At 35.7% G+C, this 24708-nt stretch overlaps 1 protein-coding gene and 1 long non-coding RNA gene across 3 annotated transcripts in view; one reads left to right on the top strand and one right to left on the bottom strand.

The window, feature by feature from the left end:
* Positions 1-24708, top strand: part of LOC146995081 (uncharacterized) — a 119387-nt gene that overhangs the window by 25298 nt on the left and 69381 nt on the right. Inside the window, exon 2 of the long non-coding RNA XR_015043523.1 lies at positions 8948-9167. This is a non-coding gene — a long non-coding RNA (uncharacterized LOC146995081). The remainder of the gene's footprint in view (positions 1-8947; positions 9168-24708) is intronic.
* Positions 1-24708, bottom strand: part of Ak1 (Adenylate kinase 1) — a 71991-nt gene that overhangs the window by 23632 nt on the left and 23651 nt on the right. For both annotated transcript variants that reach the window (XM_085825443.1, XM_085825444.1), the window contains one exon: positions 11619-11782. In XM_085825443.1, coding sequence (XP_085681569.1) covers positions 11619-11782 — 164 coding nt within the window. The remainder of the gene's footprint in view (positions 1-11618; positions 11783-24708) is intronic.

The following is a 24708-nucleotide window of genomic DNA, read 5'->3' as shown; positions in this document are numbered from 1 at the left end:
AAATTGTCGACAGCGAGATTGAAGGCCACATCGTTGCGAAGAGATGTCACAATGACGCGTCTGCCTTTAAACTTAATTTAGGCACTGCTTGGAGAAACCATTAACCTTTTGCACTCGAGGCCTTTTTCGCAAGGGCAAACCAGCAACTCGAGAGGATTTTCCGCATATATGGCGAATTTCCAAAAGCTAACATAAATGATTTCACAGACATCTAATGGTTCTTTTATGAAGATACTTGCGGCCCTGCGACTCTTTGGGACAACAACAAACCGTACTCTTTGAGGTATTTCTTCGGATTCTGTGCATGTTATCCATTCCGAATTTTTTGTCTCTTCTGCAGAAACACTGTCCCTTTTACATTCACTATCTATTACCCCGATTTTTCGCCTTTTTACACCTCTTACTTCATTCTATCTTCATCACTACTTTCCTCGTCTCTATCGTCAAGTAGTCTAAACGTAATTTCGTTCTTCGTCATAAACGTAATTTCGGTCTTCGTCAACGAAAACTCGAACTCATCTTCACTTGAACTGATTATTTCATTGAATTACGCGTTTACTGAGCTCTGTAACTTTGAAAATAATATTCCTATTGCCTATACTATCGAGCTCTAATTATCGAATTAACGCTGAAGAAGCATATATATAATAATAAATCTAAAAAACGTATTTACGATCAAAGATTGGCAGTTGTTTTATACGCATGTATTGTTAAATACACTCATGAAGCGATACTGTCCAAACCAATATATATAGTATAAACATAAATAAATATCGTTACTACTCGAATTATCGCGTCAAACCGAGTGGTAATTGAGGATCACCTCTCGATTACGAAGGCTTAATGACACTAGTGATTACACTTAAAACAAGAAACATAAAAATGTTTTTGAAATTTGATTACAATTCCTTGTAAAGACATTAGGATATTTTTGGAAGCAGGAAAGATGAAAAATGAGCAAACGCCTTCGCCGGGAATCGAACCATGTCTCTGGAACTCTGGAATACCGACATAGTGTGCAGACCACCACACCACGAAGGCAAGCCAAGAAAGTGGAAGAAATACCTTATATCAGCCTTTTGATTAACGCGAAGAAATACCTTTTGATTAACGCGTACCACCTAAACAAAAAATTGAAAACTTTTAGTACCACCACAACATTTTTCAACGATTGATTATTTTTCGGTTTCTCAATAGAAATATTAAAAGAAAATATATTTTGCCGTTTGCATAACCTATTGGTTATTTGTATTAAATATGCACACATTAAAATTGTTAGATTAAAAATAGGTAACCATTTTAATTATCAAAATTTAAGTTACAATACTTCAGTTCTAAAATTTAGTGTCAAATTTGGTCCTGTTTAAGAGATATCAGTTTCTTTGTCTGGTCTTATTTCACATAGTTTTAACCATAAATTAGGATCCACTTTTAATTTTATTTTGTATTTATTTTTCAAATATAACATGAAAGAAAATCTTTGTCTACACAAATAGGTTGTGCCAAAAGACAATAAAAATTTAATAGCTTTATTTTAAATATCTTTAAATGTTTTTCTTTTGGTTCAGCCAAATGTTAACAAGCGTGTTATTTTTGAGTGCCTTCATCTACGCATTTTAAAATCATTTCATGTATGTATAAATACGTATAATTAAACACACACATACATATTATTAAAATAGTACCACTAAAATGAATGGCAGATGCATAACGGAAAAGTACCTCGAAAATTAACTTTTCCATATAAACACTCCTAGAAATATATTTTCACATTTTACATAATCCACTTTGGATTTCGTTTGTAATGTGAAATGGCATAAAAAGAATTTTCAAAGGGAGAATAACTGTAAATTTTTACCTTTTCCAGATTATACGCCAGCCAAATTTGAAACGTTCAAAAGGTTTTTTCCTCATACCACTGAAGAAAGCCTATCGATAAAAGTTTAGTTCGACCGTCTCAAGAGCAACCCTGGTTGGTACTTTGCCAAAACACATAGACTCGCCCAAAAGGGGCGATGTTACTTGCTGGGACGTGAAAGGTCTTCTCTTCGCCGGAAAAAAGCTATGCTGGAGGGAAAGAAAGTCTCCATCCTTCCACCCTATTTTGAGAATAATTCGGTCCGAATGGCGCATGCGTGTTTGCGCTCATGGTCGCGGATGAGGCGGTCGAACTATACTTGAGATATTAAAGTGGCCACTGCTTAAGTGTTGGCGAAATTTGGCGGCATTTAAAATTAATTTGGCGAATATTACACTACTTTCAAAAAACGATTTATTTAAAAATAAGTAACATTTACATATTTTTAACCTGAAATAATATTTATTTACCATTATGAAGGACATAATTCGGCAATTACTGCTACAAAATAATCAAATGGTTTTTTCTCATCTTACATACTGCCGCCTATAAATTCTCTTAAATACACTCACGCTTGTGAAAATTGCAACACCATGAAGGACTTACGCGAGTGAGCTGAAATTTTCAGGAAATGCAAAGTAGCGCATGATATGCAAATGATTAGAATTGCAAATCCGTAGCGCATGCGTATGCTGAGCAGCGCCCTCTGAACGGCTGATGGATCCGAATAAATAGACGGCTGTAGCGAGGCGTGTATGGTTATCGGTGGTTATCTGCTAGTGGTAAACGTTAACTCAATCTGTACTTATGCCTCGTCGACGAAAGAGAGCGAGATTTGAACAACTTACAGAGTTTGAACGAGGGAGAATCATCGGCCTTCGTGAAGCTGGATTGTCGTATCGTGCAGTAGCCTCTCGTGTGCAGCGTAACAGCAGCACAGTGATGCGCGTCTGGAAGCAGTGGACGGACGAGTGTCGGACAACTCGGAAATCCGGGAGTGGACCCCGAAATGTGACGTCAGCTCGCGATGATAGACACCTGGTCCGCATGGCGCGGACGGACCGTACAGCTTCCTCTAGACAATTGGCAGCACTGTGGTCAATAGCTACAGGTGTTTCATTGTGTGCTTCATCAACTCGTAGACGTCTGCTGCAGTGTGGACTGCGCGCACGGACTCCTTTATACAGGATCCCCCTAACGCACGACCATCGCCGCCTGTGGCTACAATGGGCCAATCAGCATAGAGACTGGCGTGCTGATTGGCAGCATGTCGTGTTTTCTGACGAATTCCGCTTTAATTTGTGGTACCATGATGGCCGCATTCGTGTCAGACGCTATGCCGGTGAACGCCACCTTCCGGAGTGCATTAACGAACGCCACAGTGGACGAACACCCGGAGTTATGGTCTGGGGCGCCATAGCATATCATAGACGATCTCAATTGCTACGAATTGTGGGCAATCTGAACAGCAACCGGTATATCCGTGAAGTTCTACAGCCTGAAGCTGTTCCCTTCCTTCAAAGCTTGCCAGGCGCTGTATTTCAATAGGACAATGCCCGCCCTCATACTGCTCGGATTGTTAAATCCTTCTTTGCAGCGCAGCAGGTACAGCTTCTTCCTTGGCCTGCGTGTTCCCCGGATATGTCGCCAATTGAACATGTGTGGGATGTCATTGGTCGGCGTCTTGCTCGTGATCCTCGTCCTGTTGCGTCTGCAGACGAACTTTGGGCACTCGTACAAACGATATGGAATGCTCTTCCTCAGTCAGACATTCAAACTTTGTTTGACTCCATGCCACGTCGTGTAGCAGCACTTATTGCGGCGCGTGGTGGCCACACAAAATACTGATTCTGATCTCTTGTTCTTGTTTGTTTGCTTTGAACATTTAATCATTTATTTGTACCACTACCACTCAACTGTGTATTAAATTGCATTCAATTATGACGATTCCTTCTTGGTGTTGCAATTTTCACAAACGTGAGTGTATAAATCTAGGTAATCGCTACCCGTTCTTCTTTGTCTTTTGTTTCGCGATTTGGCCTCAGCTTTCCTATAAATACTGTTGCGAAATGCCCAGCTGCAGTAAGATAGCTTCCCCGCAAAGCATCACATTTTATTGTGATGCCCAACATGAAGTACATCAACTTTTTTTTTTTAACGTTAATCTTTTTTCTCTATGAAGCTATGCTAAATAATGTATATAAAAATAACACAAGTACAAAACTACACTACTTTTGTTCACCAGTTCTAGCAAGAACTAAGCCTGATATAAGTTTTCACTCCACATTGTGAGATCATCCTTCTGCCTTGGCAGGTGGTACTGTAGAGACTTTAGGTTAAATTAGAAGCAGGAGGCATAAAAAATGAGCAACGCCTTCGCCAAGACTCGAACCACGGACCTCTCGAATTCGTGTCGAGCGTGCTGACAACTACACTACGAAGGCATGTCATAAAAGCGGGAAAAATACCTTATAGTTCAATAATCTCACCACCTTTTCTTTCCCATATCCCTGTTTTGGATTGCCTTACAACTTGCTAACACTATTTTCTTTTCCTTACTAGAGAATTGTAACAAGAATAACAGGATTTTGAATTCTATGAATATGAACTATCCTTTTGATTGCACCACAATTTCCTTTTCCCAACGTATTCCTTCTCTTTTCCTTACCGAAAAGTAGTTTTCAAAAGAGAGAGAGTAACTTTTCATTTTATTATTCCCTCGTCACAAAGCTATCTTTCACTGAGTGCAAATTTGCATTTGAAATATTAAACAATTATTAAAAAAGAGTATTTGTATTTGTATTTATTTCTCCACCTCTATCTTAATTTTGAATTTTTTTCAGCGTCACCTAAATAGAGTATCTCATAAGAGATGAATACATGAAGGTCCCTATTCAAAGGAGGCTCACCAGCGGCAGAGCGGTAAAGTCGCTGAATAATGGTAATTCGGTTAGAGTTTCGAATCCCGTGAACGGGCTGGCTGCATGGGCGTTTTCGTGTTTTTCTTCCATGTGTAACATGTATACGAGCCAGTTTTGCTTAGGAAGTCTTCCACGAAGGCATCCCTCCTCAGAAAGTCTTCGAGGCTTTGCCGTTATCACATAAACCAAACCACACCCTATTCAAAGGAATCGAGACCGACAGAATTTTGATTTAAATAGAGGTGTCCCTTACAGGAAGCACTACCGTACTTGAATTCTTTTTCGATACCTTCTCGTAAATGTTGTTCTGTCACAGCTTTGTAATGTTCATGAAACTTCGGATTCGTCTTAAACCTGAGCCAAATCGACTCAAACTGTTTTCCCGCTGCCTCAAAATTATGCCCTGCAAGACATTCGACGGCCTGGTCATTCCACGGCAAGCAAGCCGTAAATATGTTGTCCTCAGATTTTACGGATCCTCGAAATTTTCTAAAGATAATATCGTCTTTTTAAACTATGACTTCCATCAAATTTATTAGAAATTTCCAAAGCTTCCAATTGACATAAATTTTTCATCAATTTTGATGTCGAATCAGCTTTACAATTTTTTTTTTAAACTAGCATCAAATTCTGTAGACTATTGAACGTTTGTGATGCCTAACATGCGTTTTCTGTTCCGCTGATACATGAACTCAATTTAGTTTCTACTATTATTCATGATTCAGAAATTCGGCAGATCCTTCCTTGTAAAGCATCCAAAAGCATCCACCTACCCATCCATTCGTAAAGCACCCACAAGCAAATCTAACTTTTAAAAATTTTCTTTGCAAAATTGTTCGATACAATCAGTATAATATTTTTGCGTGTATGTCTTTGAATAACATTAAGTTAAATTATTAATTATTAAGTTTCTCAACTAACTAACAACGTAAGAAACAAATTAATTACATTTTAACATTGATCAGTTTAAAACTCACTAATAATTTTGTAAAAAGAAATTAAATAAATTAATAACTTTCTTTTGGAAATTGAGTAGTTTAAATTTATCATATTTCATACACCTATTTTATTTTGCATATGAGCCGCGCCACTCGACTGCGAGAGCTACATGCCACTCGCAAGCCGAGCTACGGTATAATATGGTATATTCCAGAGGATCATTGAACGTTGCACTTATTATGCAATTCCATACATGTATACTATCATGATGTCAAATCAACAAATAGTTATCATCACTTACTGCGATAAACACCCATTCCCTTAAATGATTTCTTCTTCTGTTTTAAATGAAACAGAACATGAAAACAATTGGAAAAATAATTAGCTTGACTTCATAATTGACTGTGTCATTGAAAACACAAAAGAACGATCCTAATCAGGTTTGAAACAATTTCAGAATACGTCAATTGGTAAGACAGACGAAGACTGACTGTATCATTTCAGTTGAACAATCTGATGGCATTCTATTAAGACATACCATTTAATTACCAATTTCCATTAAGTTTGAAGACCAATCAAAATAGCAATCTGCATCTCACCAAATCTGAGATGAGAAATCAAGAAGCAGTGCTATGAAGCAAGTTATAAGAATGTTTGGATGAGATAATTTTTTTGTCTTTGAACAACACGGATATCTATTCGATACTTCAGAAAACGAGATTCCGTCCAAATGCAGATCGATAACCAAAAGCATTAATGCTTTGAGGTATCTGTCGGAGCAGAGCCGGATTAAGACTATTTTATGGTCAAAAGATTTTGATGCTCCTACGCCGGTTTTTTTTTTTTTTTTTTTTCTTCCATTAGTCTTGATTTAACTGTATACGATTTAACTGTATTAGTAAGTGTAACGATTTTTTCAAAATTCGTATGATATATATTTTTTTGTAATTTTATGTTTTTTGATGAAATCGCATCAGACATTATGGATATACCAGCAACAATGGCACGCAGCAGCCATTGTTGCTGATATACCCCTGTTGCCATTGTTGCTGATGTACCCCTGTTGCCATTGTTACTGATATCAGCACTGTTGCCACTTGGAAAAATGAGGGCTAAAATTAGCGTTTTAAGAGTGTTTAGTTAATATCTCTGATTTTATTTTATTTTTTTGGAAAAAAAGTGAACGCCGAACTTTTCCAGTACCCATAAAGGAATTGTAGAAAGCTTGGTGACGATAGCTGTAGTAGTGACTGAGTTATTAGCGAACAAACATAGACTTTCTCGCAATGCTTTGTATACTGGACTGCTGACTGTTTTCTCTTGAAAATATGAGATAAAATATTAATTATACTTTCCTTTTCAGAATTTTTTGGTTTTTTTGTGTGTGTTTCTTTCATATTATTTATTGCTTATTTCACTGTTTTTAAGATATTGAAAAGTTTTGCATGATTTTTTTAGGAAACAAAGTCAATTGGTCAATTGGTAACGAACGTCAATTGGTTCTTAACTTCCTTTATACCATTTGAATTCTTAAGATTTTGCTACGGGAAGTTGGTTAATTTATTTATTAGGATAATTAATATTTGTATTATGGGATATTGCTTAATTTCTTGATACTTGTGATTTTTTTAATATATATAATACATTTTTAATGAATTTTTTTTTGTTTGTTTGTTTTTGATTAAGCTGTTCTGCAGAATAAAACTGTGCAGTTTTTAAATTTAATGTTTGGTGTTCCCTTTAGGCATTTTCCGGTACATTCAAAAGCTAGACAAAGTCTGGCTGCTTAGCGGCTTGTCTTAAATATGGCAAAGCACACGAGGACTGTCTATTAAAAGGGAGGGATGTTTTTATGGACTACTTTCTAAGGGAAAATGGTTTTCGTATTCTCTTCACATATAAGAAAACTTAAACCTGTAGCCAGTTTGTTCACAATAGCCGTACAACCACTATTTAACGGTTTTACTCATTCTGCCACTACTGCTATTGAAGGTTAATCTTAATTTCATAACCCTGTAAGGGCCGTTCCCACTGTGGTTTATCTGAGTTAATGAACACAAGTGACGTAGCCGACCCCTCTCCAAAACCAGTTTTTTCCCATAGGGCAGCAAGCTGAAAAATCTGAACTGCAGGCACAACGGAGCTAGTCGACACATGGAACTGTCGCCGTTAGCTCAAATAAACCCCAGTGGGAACGGCCCTTTATTAGAATCTGCGTTTCGTAGTCGTTGCGTCTAATTGAGTATAATTTCCTGCTTCAAATCCCAATGATTAAAAATTACGGAGTGCCTATGTTTCAAAATCATGTACCTTCTCATCATAATTATATAAAAGCGAGCAGAAATAGGAAAATTGCATAAGTATTAAACTTGATGCTCACTAGAGGTAGCCACATGGCTCGAGAAAGGTTAGGGATAGCGAGAATTTATAAAACTTAAGAATACGTATTTTTTATAAGTTTTTAGACTTTTTAATCTTTTTTTTTTTTTTTTTTTTAATTTTTTTGGGTATTTTATATTTTTTATGAACACTCTACAACACTAAAACATATAGCGGAGAGGAAAGATTTTACGGTTAATAGGCTCATTGGCATGTGGCATAAAATGGGAGTGCAAATAATAAAGTTATCGCGAGGAAAAATTCAAAGCAGAAATAAATTCTGCGGGAGATGTGATTCTACAGTGAACAGAATGATAACTTTGCAAAATGACCACTTCTCAGGTTACAGGAAAGGATGATAATTTCCTGCTGTGTTTGCGGATGGATAAAGGTTAACGCGTAGGTAGATATAGCGGATGGATAAAGGTGTGCCATAACAAGTTATTTTACGAAGTTTAGATATAGTGTATGCGACTTAAGTGCTGTAGTTTTGAAATTCAGATGTTGTCGGAAACTTAGGAAAGAAGGCAGATCACCTCATCTTGTATTTTGTATAATATCGTGCGATAAGCAATCTTTTTAGTTTGCTTTATTATTTTAGGTTGTAACTAGCAAAGAATAGATTAATAAATATCGTAATTTAACTCGCGTATTTTCTCCCCTTTCTTTTTTCTTAGAGCAAGGTTTTTTAAAGTTTTCTTAGAGCAAGGTTATGAAAATTCGTTAAATGTGCACGTATTTTCCCCTTTTTTCAACGAGTTCCGAAAGCTAACTCTCCTAAAATGTATAATGAATTCATCCATGTAATGGTTGTCTTCGTCTTGCTAATTGATTTGCTCGTGGATTTTAGGTGCATGGGATCTGACTAATGAAGTAATTACAGTGAAGAGCTTAAGAAAGGGGATATCTGAGGCTCTTGCACAGACAGACAGAACGGTGAAGAAGTTTATGACAACAGTGACGATAGTAATGACTTGCAAGCTATAGTTAGATGATTACAGACAATAGATAATTTTTACCTTTTGATCTGCAAAAAATCGCCTGATTGCGTCAAAGTGGTTGCAGAATAAGTAAGTACCCATTAAAGTTTGTTATAGGTTATACAAGATAAATATACGCAAGTTAAACCTTTTGAAAAAATGCTTATTTCTTAAAAATTTTCAGTTAAAATGGCATAAAAATCAATGCAAAATATAATTTGCATATAAAGATGTATATAAAAAAATCAACCTGCTTTGTATCCGAAATTTGTAAATTTGTAAATCTTCTTATCGATCAATGCAGAGGTGATTTTCATCCTGTTCTATGAATACACTTGGAAACAAACTGGTGTACATTCTGAATGCCAGGAAAAGGAAACGGTTCTGCATTGTAACAGGAAAACATAATGTGCAAGATGCCAAACTAATTACTATTGTAAAATGAACTTATTTCAAAATTTACCGAACTTTAAAAACTTATAAAAAATAAAATTTAGATTTTTTTTGTTTCCGTTTCTGCACTAAATATATTTCTCAGTATCTACAAATTCCTGTATCTCAATACTTTCATAAAAAGCTATGTAATATCAGGCGATTCTTGTATTTACATCTTCACGAGCCGCTTAGATAGGATAGTGGTTAATAACGCTGACTACCGTGCTTGGGCTCGAATTCTTGAGAATGTTTGCAAGCGTATAGAGACTGTGCAGGATGGGGGCAATCAAAATATACGTGAGACCGAAAGTCCTCTCGAGTGGTTTGGTGGTAGAGTAAGACGGGTGCAAGATTCTCTGTAGTCATCTGCCACGTGCTGAACATTTATGCAACGACATATCCTGGATTCCTTGCCACGATAAAATTTGTACACTTGTTCTGATTAGGTCAGACATGTGACAGTAGCCACAACAAGAACACATCGTCTCAAAAACACAGTGCCGTCGAATTCTTGATAGGTCAGCCCGAAAGGGTTAAATTTCTCCTACCTCTAACATCAAAGAAAAGGATTTCGTTGACACCATTCGGGCCGGATGATTTATATACCCATATATACATATGCATATAGAGTGGTGATATTTGTCCATGCACATATGTGTATCTATATAGACAAGTAGGACTACTCCACCAGATGTAACAAAATCTTTTAAACAAAACCTCTAACAAACAAAACTATCTAACAAAACCTCAAGATAAGTTGCCTGATCAATTTAACATCATGCGACATCTATAATTCTGCATATTTGTAATTTTATGAAGTATAAAACACAATACGGAAATTTATCCGATTTATTTAGAAATGTCGAAATTTTTTCAAGTAGTATTTGATCGACTACATCTTTCGAATTGAAAAAGACACTTCATTTGTGAGGAAACTCTTCCGAAGCAAACTCATCTTCATAAGACATATTCGACACATCTTCAATTGTTTCTCATGTATCAGACAGCATTTACATTCTCATACAATTTATCATTACCCCTGCTCACATAAAAGTTATCTCAAATGTTCAATTCAAACTATTATGGTAATAAATACCACGTAGTGAATGGATTACAGCGAAATCTTGTTATCGCTTCATGCTCGGACACTATGGGCGAACGTAACTGGATAAGCAAAGGAAAGCAGACCCCTCCCTCCCGTCTCTCTCTTCTTTCAGATGAAAAGAAATAACTTGGCACATGCGTTGACAGGCTTCCACTAGAACCTAAGAATAAATTAGCTGTGGAAAAGTATTTCTGCCTCAAATGAAATTAGCTTACTATATCATTGTCGGGTTTTTATCAGCTTCCCAATAACCACCATCGTAAATGATAAATACAGAAATTCTCTCGATGGAAGTTTAACTCTTTCTCATTTCGCAGAAGAGCGAGAGAAACAACCAGACTAGAGTCGGGGTTCTTAACCACGATGGAATACAGTTAGAGCTAGACCTTCCAGCGCCCGGGGACAATTGAAGATTTCGCCACCCCCCTCCTATTTGCTAAGAATGTAAAACATTTCATTCTAAAATTTTTTAATGTTAATTTGGCACCCCCTGGATGCTGCGCCCGGGGACAAATGTGCCCCCTTGCTGCCCCCTAGCTACGTTCCTGAATATAGAGTCGGTCTTTTATTTAGCTGTTAAGCATTAATTTTAGTTGAAGAATTTTAAAAAACTACTTTTATTAAGTTTGTTATGTATCTGTATTTTTTGTTTAATTTTTAAAAATACGTTAAAATAATCCAAACTTTAATAAATGCATATATATTTTTCGAGAAGAGAGGGGAATGATCTTCTAGTAATAGGAAAAGAGGTGCATGGGGCGAAACATTTAATTATAGAGTTTTATATTATATTGAAAGGATGATCTCAATCATCATCACACTTGCCGTTGGTACAAAACAGCCTTTAGAACGGCAAGCTGTTTTAGAAACTTTAAGTTACGTCATCGGACTGCAACAGTGTGATGCTCCAATAAATCGGCGGCTAGCGGTGTGTGATTCTAGCTGTGGGGAGGAAGATTATTTATTTAGGAAAATGTTGACTTTATTTCTCACATACTCACATTAGGTACCAGCTGTCCTTTTTTCATGATATCAACCAATCTCGCGCCACGCTCCGAACCCGAGTTACATTCTTCTCGTAAAAGATCGCCTGTCGATAAGTGAGTGAAGCCATACTTCTGAACAATCTTTTCACACTGAGTGCCTTTACCGGATCCAGGACCACCTAAAAATTCATAGCAAAAAATTATTCATAGCAAAAAGACATTAAATAATTAATCATCAAGTGCAGAGCAAAATTCCAAACAGTGATTATAATGAAACAAACAGCTTTACACTAGGATAATGGTAGCTGTAGACTGGTGTGCAGAAATTAAGGACGAAGTCGAAAATTTAGCATATCAGCTGAACGAAGAGGCAGAGCGGACAGAAAGACCAATCAGGAGATTAAGTAAGGTGATGTACGGTAGCACATGCGCAGAAATGCAGGTAGACGTAATGGGGGAGTGTCTGAGTAGTATAAAGCATGTTGTCAGTGTAAGATCAGTATTTCTGGCAAAGAGATTGCACGCCGTATAGCAGTTAAAATCACACCGAGTTGCTGCCTCAGCGAGAAATGGCGAATAATCAATCTGTTAGACGACATCTGGATGCTTTTACCCGAGGTCGAATTATTGGGAAGTTGGAGGAAGGCCGCAGTGTGACAAGTGTGGCTGCAGAGTTCGGAATTGCTCACAGCATCGTTTTTGGAGATAATTTCATCAAGACTTTGGAGACAATTTCAAACTACAGGAACAGCTATCCGGGAGTTTAGTAGAGGTCGTCCACGAGGAACCACTACCGCAGATGACCGGTATATTGCCTTACAGGCCAGAAGAAACAGGCGGCAGACAGCGGGAGAAATCGCTAGACACACGACACAGGCGACTGACGACCGATATCGCGTTTTACCGTGGCCAGAAGACTGCACGGTGGTGGTCTGTTTGCACGACGCCCTGTGCGGTGTGTACCTCTAACGCCTGCCCATCGGAGAAGGCGTTCTCTGTGGTGCCGGGAACACCGGAATTGGAGAGACAATGAATGGGGACGAGTACTCTTTACAGATGAGAGCAGATTCAGTCTGAGTAGCGATTCTCATCGCATACTCATCTGGAGAGAGCGGGGAAGCCGCAATCATCCCTCGAACATCATTGAAAGGGACAGGTATGGAGGTGGCGGTGTTCTCGTTTGGGGAGGCATCATGCTTGGTAGTCGTACAAACCTTCACATCTTCGACGCAGGTTCAGTCAACGGGACCCGTTATTGTAACGAGATTCTTCTTCCATATGTGCGTCTTTTTAGAGGCGCTATGGGTCCGCAGTTCCTTTTCATGGACGACAATGCACCATGTCATCGCACAGTAGCTGCTGAACAGCTCTTAGAGAGTGAGGATATTGAACGTATGGATTGGCCGGCACGATCTCCGGATCTCAATCCCATCGAGCATGTATGAGATTTTCTAGGCAGACGCTTGGCAGCTCGTACCTTACCACTAACGATTCCGGAGCTTCGATTGGCGCTGCAAGACGAATGGGCAGCAATGCCTCAACAACTCATTGACATCCTCATTCTCAGCATGGGCAGACGCTGTGAAACCTGCCTAGCAAGTCAGGGGAGATCATATCCCCTATTAAAGACTGGATGTTTCTTGCTGGACACCCATCACAGGGATGTTTCGGCCTTCAGTCGCATTGCGCTCCATGCTACTTTTTCAATAAAGCTTCTTTTTATCCCTCTGATTTCTCTTTTAATAAGTGTTGCTTACATTACTCATGTCCTCACGTATTGGGGATCTTACGATATTAAATGTGTTGATTTGGAAAGCTTTTGTACAAAGTTATATTGAAAAAACCGTCTCGTGCTTAATTTTTGCACACCAGTGTATAAGGCGGGGAAAGGGATAGTACGTAGCATTTTGCGGCGTACATATTTGTTGCTAATTTAAACGAACCGTACTGAAACAAACTGAAATCATAAAGGAAGCTATTAAAATTTGTATATTTTATTGCATTTTTTATAATTTAGACTGGTAATAAAAAAGTGAAGCATTTTAATTCGAATAAAGATATTAAATTAAAAATGCGTTTTATAGTTTATTCATTAAATGAAAATTTTGGAAAACATTACAAACAGTCCTGTTCTCATTGCCTTTTTGGAACCATCTTGGTAAGATAATTTGCGTTATTGATGACACACTTTAACTTCAGTATATTACATTGTAAACTTTTAACGCAGAGCGCAGGAGAAAAAATATTTCGCTTTAGAAAATATCACTGCATTCTCAAAGTACTTTCCGCAGAATGTACGTGAGTTAATTAAAAGGTTTAAAGATATTTAATTGATTTTGACTTCCTTGTATGAGATAAAGGAAATATTGTAACAGCAAAAATTTCGGGTATCATATTTCAACTGAAATATCTATTTTGGCCGTTCCCGAACCTATTTTGGACGATTTTTTGCGTGATATCTGTACGTACGGACAGAATAAAGAACTCTTTTTCATAAAACGGATTGTAAAATGGATTCAAGAGGGATTTCTTTTTCCCCGATTACGTATATGTATCTCGTACAGTTCGAAAACGGTTAGCCGTAAAACGTTGAAATTTTGTATATGAGACTGCTGTAACATCCCGTTGTGCACCTCACTTTTTTATTGCAATCGGAAGTATCAAACGTATATATATATATATATAAACCCACCACTTCAAGGGACTCAAAAATCCTTAATCGGCCTATATTTTCGCATTCGTTGGTCGTAATCACGTACTTCCAGTTATAAACGTGTTTTAAATGACGAAAACATTCATGTTTTCGCAATATGAAACAATAATATTATAGGAAGTTTGACTTCCCTGTGACAAAAATTGGCTGGGATATTTAATATCAAAATTTGCAGATTTTGATGCCATTTTCAACTTGTCATGATCATTTAATTGAGTTAAGAATTCAACGAAGAAAGTTTAAATGAAATGCAGGAAAAAAAGTATAATTTAATAGGCCGTGCATGGAAGTTAAGTATCACATCAGATTTTTTTTTATTCCGGTTCAAAATACTATGGGCCATGTGTTTTTTCTTTTCTTCAGTCTTCCACATTGAATAACATTTTTGCCATGTTATATGAAGTAACAAATCATAGACAATTTTGTGACCCTTCTTTCAATACTCAGGCCTCGATGTTTTTCATTTCTTTTACTGAAAATTATTTTAAAACATTCAGAAATCGCTTGGCGCTATGTATGGGCTATATGGAGTGTATTTAGTGTTGCCCCATCGATTTAAAAAACGATGCTGTCAATGCTAAAGCAGTACCATACGGCCTGCCATTATCCTGAAGCAAACCATTGTCTCTCGAGATGATCTGGCTTTTCTTCCTAGTGGTCCCAAAATCTGAAGCCATTCAACTTACCTTAAAATCATTCAACCATTTTTAAATCTTAAATTATAGTCAATAAATAAATTTTGTGTCAATATTAAAATTTTGCTCACGAAAAATTTTAACCGCAAGTTAATGCTATTCTAAATAAAATTTCAAGCGGAAGCCTCAGGATCACAAATAAAATTAACAAATATTAATAGTAGTAGGGGAATTCTCTCATTTAAGAATACAATGGAATTAGGCGTCATTACCATTATTAATAGTGAATACTTCTTAAGCATGGAAGAAAATCACACAGAGTAACAAACTAAGATTAAATAAACTAAAAATTAGATTAAATATCCTACAATTTTTTAACATAAAATATTAAACTATACCCTCTTAAAACCTTACTCTACTGTACTCGCTTCGTAAAAATTTATGCCTGAACATGTTTTTTCTGGAAATTTTTAATGACTCCTAGATTGGGATTAGGATTTAATAAAAATGAGAATACAACTCTTGCGTACTCTCAATTATTCGCGCATTCAACGCTGTGCCCGAGAATGTGTAACAAATAAGCACGTGTAAGTCTGGATATGGAGGAAGAGACTTTCTGATGAAGAAATTCTGAACAGATACGATTTATTTAATTGTGAATAAGTGGAAGCAATAACTGAATTGCATTCCAAAAAATTAAAAATGTAAAATTCTTCAAATATATCGATCGGGAAAATATCGAGGAATGGTTCGATGGCTTTTCGACTGAGCCGGGCTTTTAATGTTTGAATGATTGCGTTTGTTGTTTCAAATGGTACAAGGCAGAAGAGGCAGAGAGTGATACTCAAAACACGAGCGAAGAAGATACTGATGAGGACATTTATTCCGAGACAGCAATGACTTCTACTGAAACTCTACTAGACTTCTTTGACCAAAGGGGATTCGAATACAACGATAAAATAGCACTTTGAAAAGCACACAGTGAAATTAGACAAACATTTAAACGTTCTCAGAAAAAAAGTAAAATTACTGAATTTTCTTGAGAAATAAACACATAGACTATGCATGAAAATTAATAGTTTGGATTATCCGTATTTTTCAATTATTCGTAACTTATTTACCCGGCATTTAGGCAGGATAATCAAGAGTGTACTGCACGTACAATGCAAGAATTTATCGTCTATCGTAAGGTTTCATTCAGCAAAGCATCAGCGTTAAAGATTACTCTCAGATTCTTGTACCTATGTCCCCCTCCATCAAATAAAATATGCGATATCCAGCATAATTATAACGAGTAAACTTGGATTTAAAAAAAATCTGATGTGTACATCACATGACTTATACGGAATATTAAATTATACGCATTTTTTCTTGCATTTCATTTAAACTTATTGGATTGAAATAAAGCTACTTCGCCGACAGCGCATAAACCACAATAGAATAAATGCATTCTTTAAAATTCACTTTGTTTACCATAGCGACACTCTGGCGCTAGGTTCACTTAACAGTATTATATTTCGCTCATATTATAACTCAAAATGCAAAAAAATTTATATCATTTAAAGAATAGAATTATCTAATCGTTGCCACATGTTCTATTCAAATACTATAATAAAGCTAGAACGATGTATAAAAGAAATTAAGCAAGCAAAACAAAAAAGAAACAGTTTTTCACAGACGATTGAGTATTTCTCATTCAATTAATTCAGTTCTCACTTCGCGAGAAGGCAAAAATACATAAAAACTCAAAATATCTCTATTAAGAATTACGAAGTAAATCTTAAACACTTATTTCCTCGAAACAAATTCCACAAAGGATTAAGCATGATTTAATTGGCAATAATAAATGAATGCGTTATCTTTGTTGTTGCGAAGCTAAGTTTCTCTAGATTGGCAACAAATCCACTATCCTGCTGTTTCAAATGTAAACAAACAATGGCCGCCATCAAGAGAAGTATTAGGCTTAGCGGCACTTGAACAACTTTAAAATTGTTGATAATTCTAAAAATATCGCAGAGAGATTTACTAAAGGCATTAAAACCTTAACCGGAAGATAAGAACATAATTCAATCATTTTTAAAGCAAAAAATGTACAATTTACAAACATATAAGTGTAAAGAAACTGAGATCACTGAGCCGGGTAACAGAGTGGATATTTATATAAATATATTTATATACGTTTGGTGCGGTCTATTGCAACCAAAATACGAGGTGAACATCTACATGTTATAGCAGTCCTATATACAAAATTTCAACGTTCTGAGGCTACTCGTTTTTGAGTTATGCGAGATACGTACGTACGTACTTCGGCCTAATACTTCTCTTGATGGCGGACATTGTTTGTTTACATTTGAAACAGCAGGATAGTGGATTTGTTGCCAATCTAGAGAAACTTAGCAAACGAGATATGTACGTACGGACGTACGCACATACGTTCGTACAGACGTCCCGAAAAATTCTCTTCAGAATTCGATTTTAAAGCAGCTTTATAATTTTTTTGAAGGAAAAGAGTATTTTATTCTGTCCTTACGTACAGATATCACGCAAAAACATCGTTAAATTGCATTCGATTGCAGTCAAAATTGATATTTTCGTTGAAATATGCTGCCTGAAACTTTTCGTTATTACAATACTTCCTTTTTACTTCGTACAAGGAAGTAAAAAAAAGGAACTGAGTTTTTTTTCCACGTGCAAAACTTACTGTTGTTAAAACCTAAATAAGAGCTATTATGTTCTTTTAAAAATCAACTGTAAAATTAACACAGTTGTGAACGATGCATTACGTGGAATTTGGATGGCTGCCTATCTTTTTCAGATCTATTCTTACCCTCTTAAAGTAGATCAGTGTTTCTAAGTTTTAGTTCCTGATCGTCCATCACCTTCTCTTCTAACAGTTCCAAGCGTTTCGATGTAAAAGAATAAGGCAATAGTGCTGAAACCCCCCTCGAAAGCTAACAACTCGAAGCACTCCTAACTGCTTCTTCCGCTGCATTCGCAGAGCTATTATACCTCATTTTTAAACCAGTGATTCTCAACATTGATTCGCAAAAATTTTTAGAATACACTCTTGCATAACGTGCAATTATATATATATATGTAGATGTAGTTGTAACTTACGAACTATAGGAACAGTCCTATTGATGACAACGGTAGTGATATTTATTAATTTAATTACAAAAAACGCGAACATAATTAACACGAAGATAACATATAAATAGACATAAGAAGAAAAAAGTCTGTCATGGCATCATAAAAACGGAATAACATCATAAGAAGGAAAAAAGAGTCCTTCGCTCTCGAACTTCATCGTTGCTTCTCCTGTTTTCGTCTTTCGTTTGCGAAGCTATCACGTGACCTTGTTGGTGAGCGTGTTGCCATTCTCAGATGTAAAAAGACGATTTGTACCCACATATATTTATTTGCAATTGTTAAATTATTTAGAATTATCAACTACTTTTGAATAGTTATATAAATTTATAGTACTTAGGTATCACAGCAACCACCTAGGCGCAGTCTGCTGAACTGATGAAATACTTATCAAGTTGGTAATTCCGAGGAATTTTCTTTTTCAAGATTGCCAGATTATTGCTATTTAGTAAGTCAACAAGAATTATTAACACATCAAAGCAAAATACGCATTAGTAATTTGGTACTTATGCATTATCGCAACCACCTTAGTAGAAATCCCAAAGTAACAAAATGTGGCAAATTGTTGCAATCACGCGTATACCATTTCTTCAGTTTTAACAGCAAACATCGCCATTTTTGTTTAACGCGAAGCAATGGGATTGTTATATTTCTGTATCGGTCATGTGCTGTCTGTTTTCAAATACTATTAGTTACTTTTAAAACTGCATATTTGGAACAAAAAGAGAATTATTGGAACAGAGAAAATATCTGTGTTACAATAATGCATAAGAATTGATTTAATTGCGTATAAAGTTAAATTGTTATGTGTACAATGATGGCATTCGTTTGATAGATAGCCAATGCGCTATGCCAAAGGTTGTGCGCGTTCGTGTTATTGATTCCAAGTTTGTGCCATTCTGAATTTTTTAAGCGAAAACAAATCTATGTGTTCATAAGGAGAAGAACCGCGGGGAGGGGGGGGAGGACTACAAAAGGATTTCGTGAAAATGAGTTTTATTTTTTTAATGCTTCATACAATCTTTATTTAATAATTAAGAGTAGTATTTTAAATTTCAGTGCTTACTTAGTAACGCAACCGACTTGGCGCAGTCTTTTTAAGTATAAAAGTGTAAGTTTGATATGAAATAATGATTATTTCATATAATGTGTAAGTTTATTATGAAATAATAATAGCACTGGCAACATTAAATACATTAGACATGATTCCAAAAATTCGTGGGAAGACACTTCGACTATTCTCATCTTCGTACGACTTTAATCAGCCGAGATATTACTTAAAAACTCTGAAAACACTAATTTTCGCACTCATTTTCCCGAGTGGCAACAGTCTGGCCCGTTGGAGATAAAAATGCTTTATTTCGAAAAGTGTTGCTACTGCTCGCTCTTAAATCGTAGAGTTTGTTAATCAAAAATTTGTAAGTTTTTCAAAATCTATACATAATTAATCTATAGATATATAAAAAAATGACTTTTTGTGTGTTTGTTTGTTCGTGTTATTGATTTCCGATCAATTTTTTGCCACATTTAATCGACTAAAATTGAATATAGGTGAAATATTGGATGGAACTTGATCTTTTACGACCAATTAATTAGAAAGACGAAAATCATTAAAAACTGCGTGCCATTGTTGCTGATATAATGAGAGAGAATTAGTTTATTTTACTATCGAAGTTTTTGATGTGAGTTCCATATCACATCAGACTGAAAAATGTATGACTATGAATCATATCTTTTGTATCGTTATTAGAGAAGGATTACAGCGGTAGGATTCTCTCTGTTGTTAGATATGTTACCGGCAAAGTTTGAAATCCGGTATTCTATAGAATGCCTAGACATTGTATATAATGCCTAAAACTACCTGGTAATGTATGAAACGATTCATATTTCACACATTTCCTAGGCATTCTGACACAGCGGCAAAGTATGAAACACATTTCCGATTCGTTTCGAAGAACCGAAACTACTTATCAGAAGTTAATAAATAATGTAAAAAACCAAAATGATTACTAAGAAGGAACCACGGTAGTACTGGCCGCTGAATCGCTAGGATGTGATGTTTGTGGATAACAAAAGTACATTCATTTATCCTGTTAAAGAAAGAGTCAGTACTATACGGTATTGTTACGGACGCTGAGTTATTTCCCGTAGTTCACGTAAACTCATTTGAGTACTCGACACGGACGATATGACAGAATGCTGAAAGCACTTTGAACCAAATACCAAAACGTTACACGTAATGATATCGAACTGTACAACCACCCTATGAGCCCTGGCAGAAAAAAACAAAAAGGCATTAAAAAACGAACCGTTGTGAAACTTACGAGTATTTCTGAATTTAATTTTTGTTGTCAGGTAGATATTACCGATTCCCAGTCTCAACCACATTGAAAATACAAATTTGTTATGTTGTATCAAGATCATCTCACTATTTTTACTTCCTTGTACGAAGTAAAAAGGAAGTATTGTAATCGCGAAAAGTTTCAGGCAGCATATTTCAACGAAAATATCCATTTTGACCGCTATCGAATGCAATTTAACGATGTTTTTGCGTGATATCTGTACGTAAGGACAGCATAAAATACTCTTTTTCTTCAAAAAAATTATAAAACTGCTTTAAAATTAATTCTGAAGAGAATTTTTCGTGGCGTCTGTACGAATGTATGTACGTACGTGCGTACGCACGTACCTCGCATAACTCAAAAACGAGTAGCCTCAGAACGTTGAAATTTTGTATATAGGACTGCTAGAACATGCAGATGTGCACCCGTATTTTGGTTACAATCGGCCGCACCAAACGTATATAAATATATTTATATATATATATCCACTCTGTTACCCGGCTCAGTGATCTTAGTTTCTTTACACTTATATGTTTGTAAATTGTACATTTTTTGCTTTAAAAATGATTGTATTATGTTGTTTTTATATTCCCGCTAAGATTTTTATGCCTTTAGTAAATCTGTATGCAATATTTTTAGAATTATCAACAATTTTAAAGTTGTTCAAGTGCCGCCAAGCCTAATAATGTTTTTGATGGCTGCCATTGCTTGTTTACATTTGAAACAGCAGAACAGTGGATTTGTTGCCGATCTAGAGAAACTTAGCTTCGCAACAACAAAGATAACGCCTTCATTTATTATTGCGAATTAAATCATGCTTAATCTTTTCTGGAATTTTTTCGAGAAAATAAGTGTTTAAGATTTACTTCGTAATTTTTAATACAGATATTTTGAGTTTTTATGTATTTTTGCCTTGTCGCGAAGTGAGAACTGAATTAATTGAATGAGAAATACTCAATCGTCTGTGAAAAACTGTTTCTTTTTTGTTTTGTTTTCTTAATTTCTTTTATACATCATTCTAGCTTTATTATAGTATTTGAATAGAACATGTGGCAACGATTAGATAAATCTATTCTTTAAATGATATAAATTTTGTGCTTTCTGTGTTATAATATGAAAGAAATATATAAGTTAACTGTTATATAATTATTGGAATATATAACAGTTAACTTAGTTTCCGTTATATAATTATTATATAAGTTAACTGTTACATAATTATTAATACTGTTAAGTGAATCTAGCGCCAGAGTGTCGCTATGCTAAACAAATACTAGAGTGAATTTTAAAGAATGCATTTATTGTATTGTGGTTTATGCGCTGTCGGCGAAGTAGATTTAATTCAATCCAATAAGTTTAAATGAAATGCAAGAAAAAATGCGTATAATTTAATATTCCGTACAAGGAAGTCATGTGGTGTACACATCAGATTTTTTTTTACATATTTGGAACAACAGTTTTTTAATGGCACTCTTTTATTAATATTTTAAAATAAAATTTGCATTTTTGAGGAATGAACATCTGTTAAATAATAGCCTTATCATAACATTTTTTTCATACTTTGCCTAAAAAGCATTTTTCATTCTATAGAACGCCTAGGTATTATATACAGTGCCTAAGAAAAGTGTATAATAATTCTCATATTTCATACTTTGCTTAGAAACGTCCGGCGTTATATACAATGCCTAGGCATTCTATAGAATGCTGGCGTTTCATACTTTGCCGGTAACAGAAACATTACTCTCAATCTAACTTTACTGACATCGAGTACTTCCGCTGGTATTAGATAAGCAAAATAAACACTTATATATATGTGTGATGTACCAGCTTTTGTCCGGAATAAATATATTGGTGAAGAATCATAGATGTAGTTGTAGCTCAAAAGTATCAAACGATAAGTTTAAAAAACAGGATCCATTTATTATTATTCAGGAGAAATAGCAATTACAAAAATCTGATCTCCAGAGTAAATAAAAAAGAATTACTAATAACTTTTTGTATGAAGTTTACTGCATCGTTACATTAAAGAAAAGACCCTGATATGTCTATGTCTATGTCATAACACAATTAAGAGGCAATCGGCCTAGTGCGGCCTTGATTATAAGTAGGGTGTCTTTAATGATGAGTTGAATCCAGTAAGATGGAACGTACTTTTTGCACCTAGTGCAGAGTCTCTAGAGTAGAAGTAAACGTGGCTCCACGATGTGAGGATCTGCAACTTGAGAATTTCTGCCTCTCGGCTATGCTTGTCTTGAGAGAAGCTGCGAATTAATCTTTATCTGCAAAGTTCAGAATCATCTCAATGGCTTGAAAAGCTAGGCAAAGTTTCTGCATATTTGATTTAGCTGATTTAATTCTCTGAACTATTGTGGTTATGGATTTCCTGAGAAAAAGGGTTTTCTGATCTTTGAAAATGTTAATGATTTCTGCTAAATTTTCCTGCGGGTTTTTCTGCTTAACTTTGTCACTGTAAAGGTTTTTAGGCATTTCTTGATTAGTTTGGCCTGAAGCTTGAATAAATTCGGGGAAGTCATCTTTAGTGGGAATTTCTTGTGGTTTTTCTATCTTCTCTAAATGATTGAATCTTTTTCTGTATACCTTACAACCACGATAAGAAGAAACGTGATTTTCGTGACAGTAAATGCAAGTTGGTTTTTCATCTGGTTTTAATTTACAGATATTGGATCTGTGATTTTGCCCGCACTTACAGCACCTGACCTTTTTAAAGCAGTTATTTTGGGAGTGCCCGAACTCCTGGCAATTGAAACATTGAATTGGGCGTTTTCTGGGCTGATATTTTTCTATTGTGATATTGAATCCGAACATATTGTTTAATTGATGAATTTTCTCTACAGCAGAATTTTTTTTAGTTCAAGGAAAAATATAGGTAAATGGATAATTTGGTCTTCTGCTTTCTTCGTGAATTGCTTTACTTTAATTATAGGGAAGCTTCTGCGTTCTAAGTCTGCGTGAATTGCTTGTTCTGTGTAGGATCTTGGGATATTCTTAAGTATAATTTTAATTGAAGAGGCTGAGGAAATTTGGTACGTATGAAAACTAACCTGTGCTTTCTTGAGTTTATCAACTGTAGCTTTATAATCGGCTTCGGTGGTAGTGTAAAGGAAAATCTGTCTGGCTTTGATTGTAACTTCAAATTCGTTTTTACATATCTCTCTGAGCATTTTGTCAATTTCAGGCCAATCAACATCGTTTTGTGGAATGACTAATGGGGAAATTTTCGTTTTATTTTCTGCTTTATTTTATTGTAGTCATCTGCGTTTCATCTGTAACTTCCATATCTTCGTTATTTTCGTTAAGAGTTTCAAATCTGTTATTTTGCGGAATAGCTGCTGGTGGGATAGACTCGGAATTTTTCGCGGTTTTCTTTGGAGTTTGCCAATCCTTCTGATTTATTGTTTTATCATCTGTTTTAGAATTTGCGAGCTTCGGGGTGTTCTGAATGCTTGCTAAAATGAACTGATTTTGTTGAATTTCTTCTTGTAACTTCTTGTAACTTTCACCAGCGATGAACGCATTTCTATCGCTGGTGGGGAGGTTAATGTCTTCATAGACTCAATACAGTTTAATTTATCGGCGTTTTCGTTTTCTAATTTGAGTGAGAGATCTTTTGGGTTAGTCGGAAGCTGAGTATTAAAATATTCTTGAGAGATAGCTTCTGTTAAATTAGGAAAAACTTTTCTGTGTTTGTTAACTACTGCTTCAAAATTTGAAGGGGAGGGTTTGAATTTCTTAGTATTATCGGCTATTTTCTTAGGACTTCCTGCGGTTTTCTTTTCTTTTCTCTGGGATTTACTTTTCTTAGTAGAAATTAGTATACTTTGAAGCGCCGGGTCATCTGAAGTAATTACAGGCATCTCTTCGGACGTAGTCGATTTTCTTTAATAATTAGAATAAGAAGAATCATTATCGCTATCATCAATCGCTGAAAGTAGCATGCCAAGGAATTTTGCCTCTATCTGGTGGTTCGCTATTACTGGCCATATCGAGGAGAACAAGCAAAAATAATATTTACCAAAAATCAAGAACAGTCGTCGTCGCATTCATATTATAACTCAGAATTATTATAACTCAGAACGCACAAAATTTATACCATGTAACCCAGAATGCACAAAATTTATGAAGACCCCGATATTCCTTTGGCCTCTGGAATTATTATTATAGCCTCTGGAAAGGCGGAGCTTCCAAGAAATGACGTCAGCCATTCCAATTCGCTTTAAATATCTCCAGAACATTCTATAACTGTACGTGTA

Source organism: Stegodyphus dumicola, chromosome 10 (genome assembly GCF_044657685.1).
Source record: "Stegodyphus dumicola isolate Sdum_Otavi_A_Nest chromosome 10, ASM4465768v1".
In the NCBI taxonomy this organism is placed as follows: domain Eukaryota; kingdom Metazoa; phylum Arthropoda; class Arachnida; order Araneae; family Eresidae; genus Stegodyphus; species Stegodyphus dumicola.
This window is presented reverse-complemented; position numbering and strand designations above follow the sequence as displayed.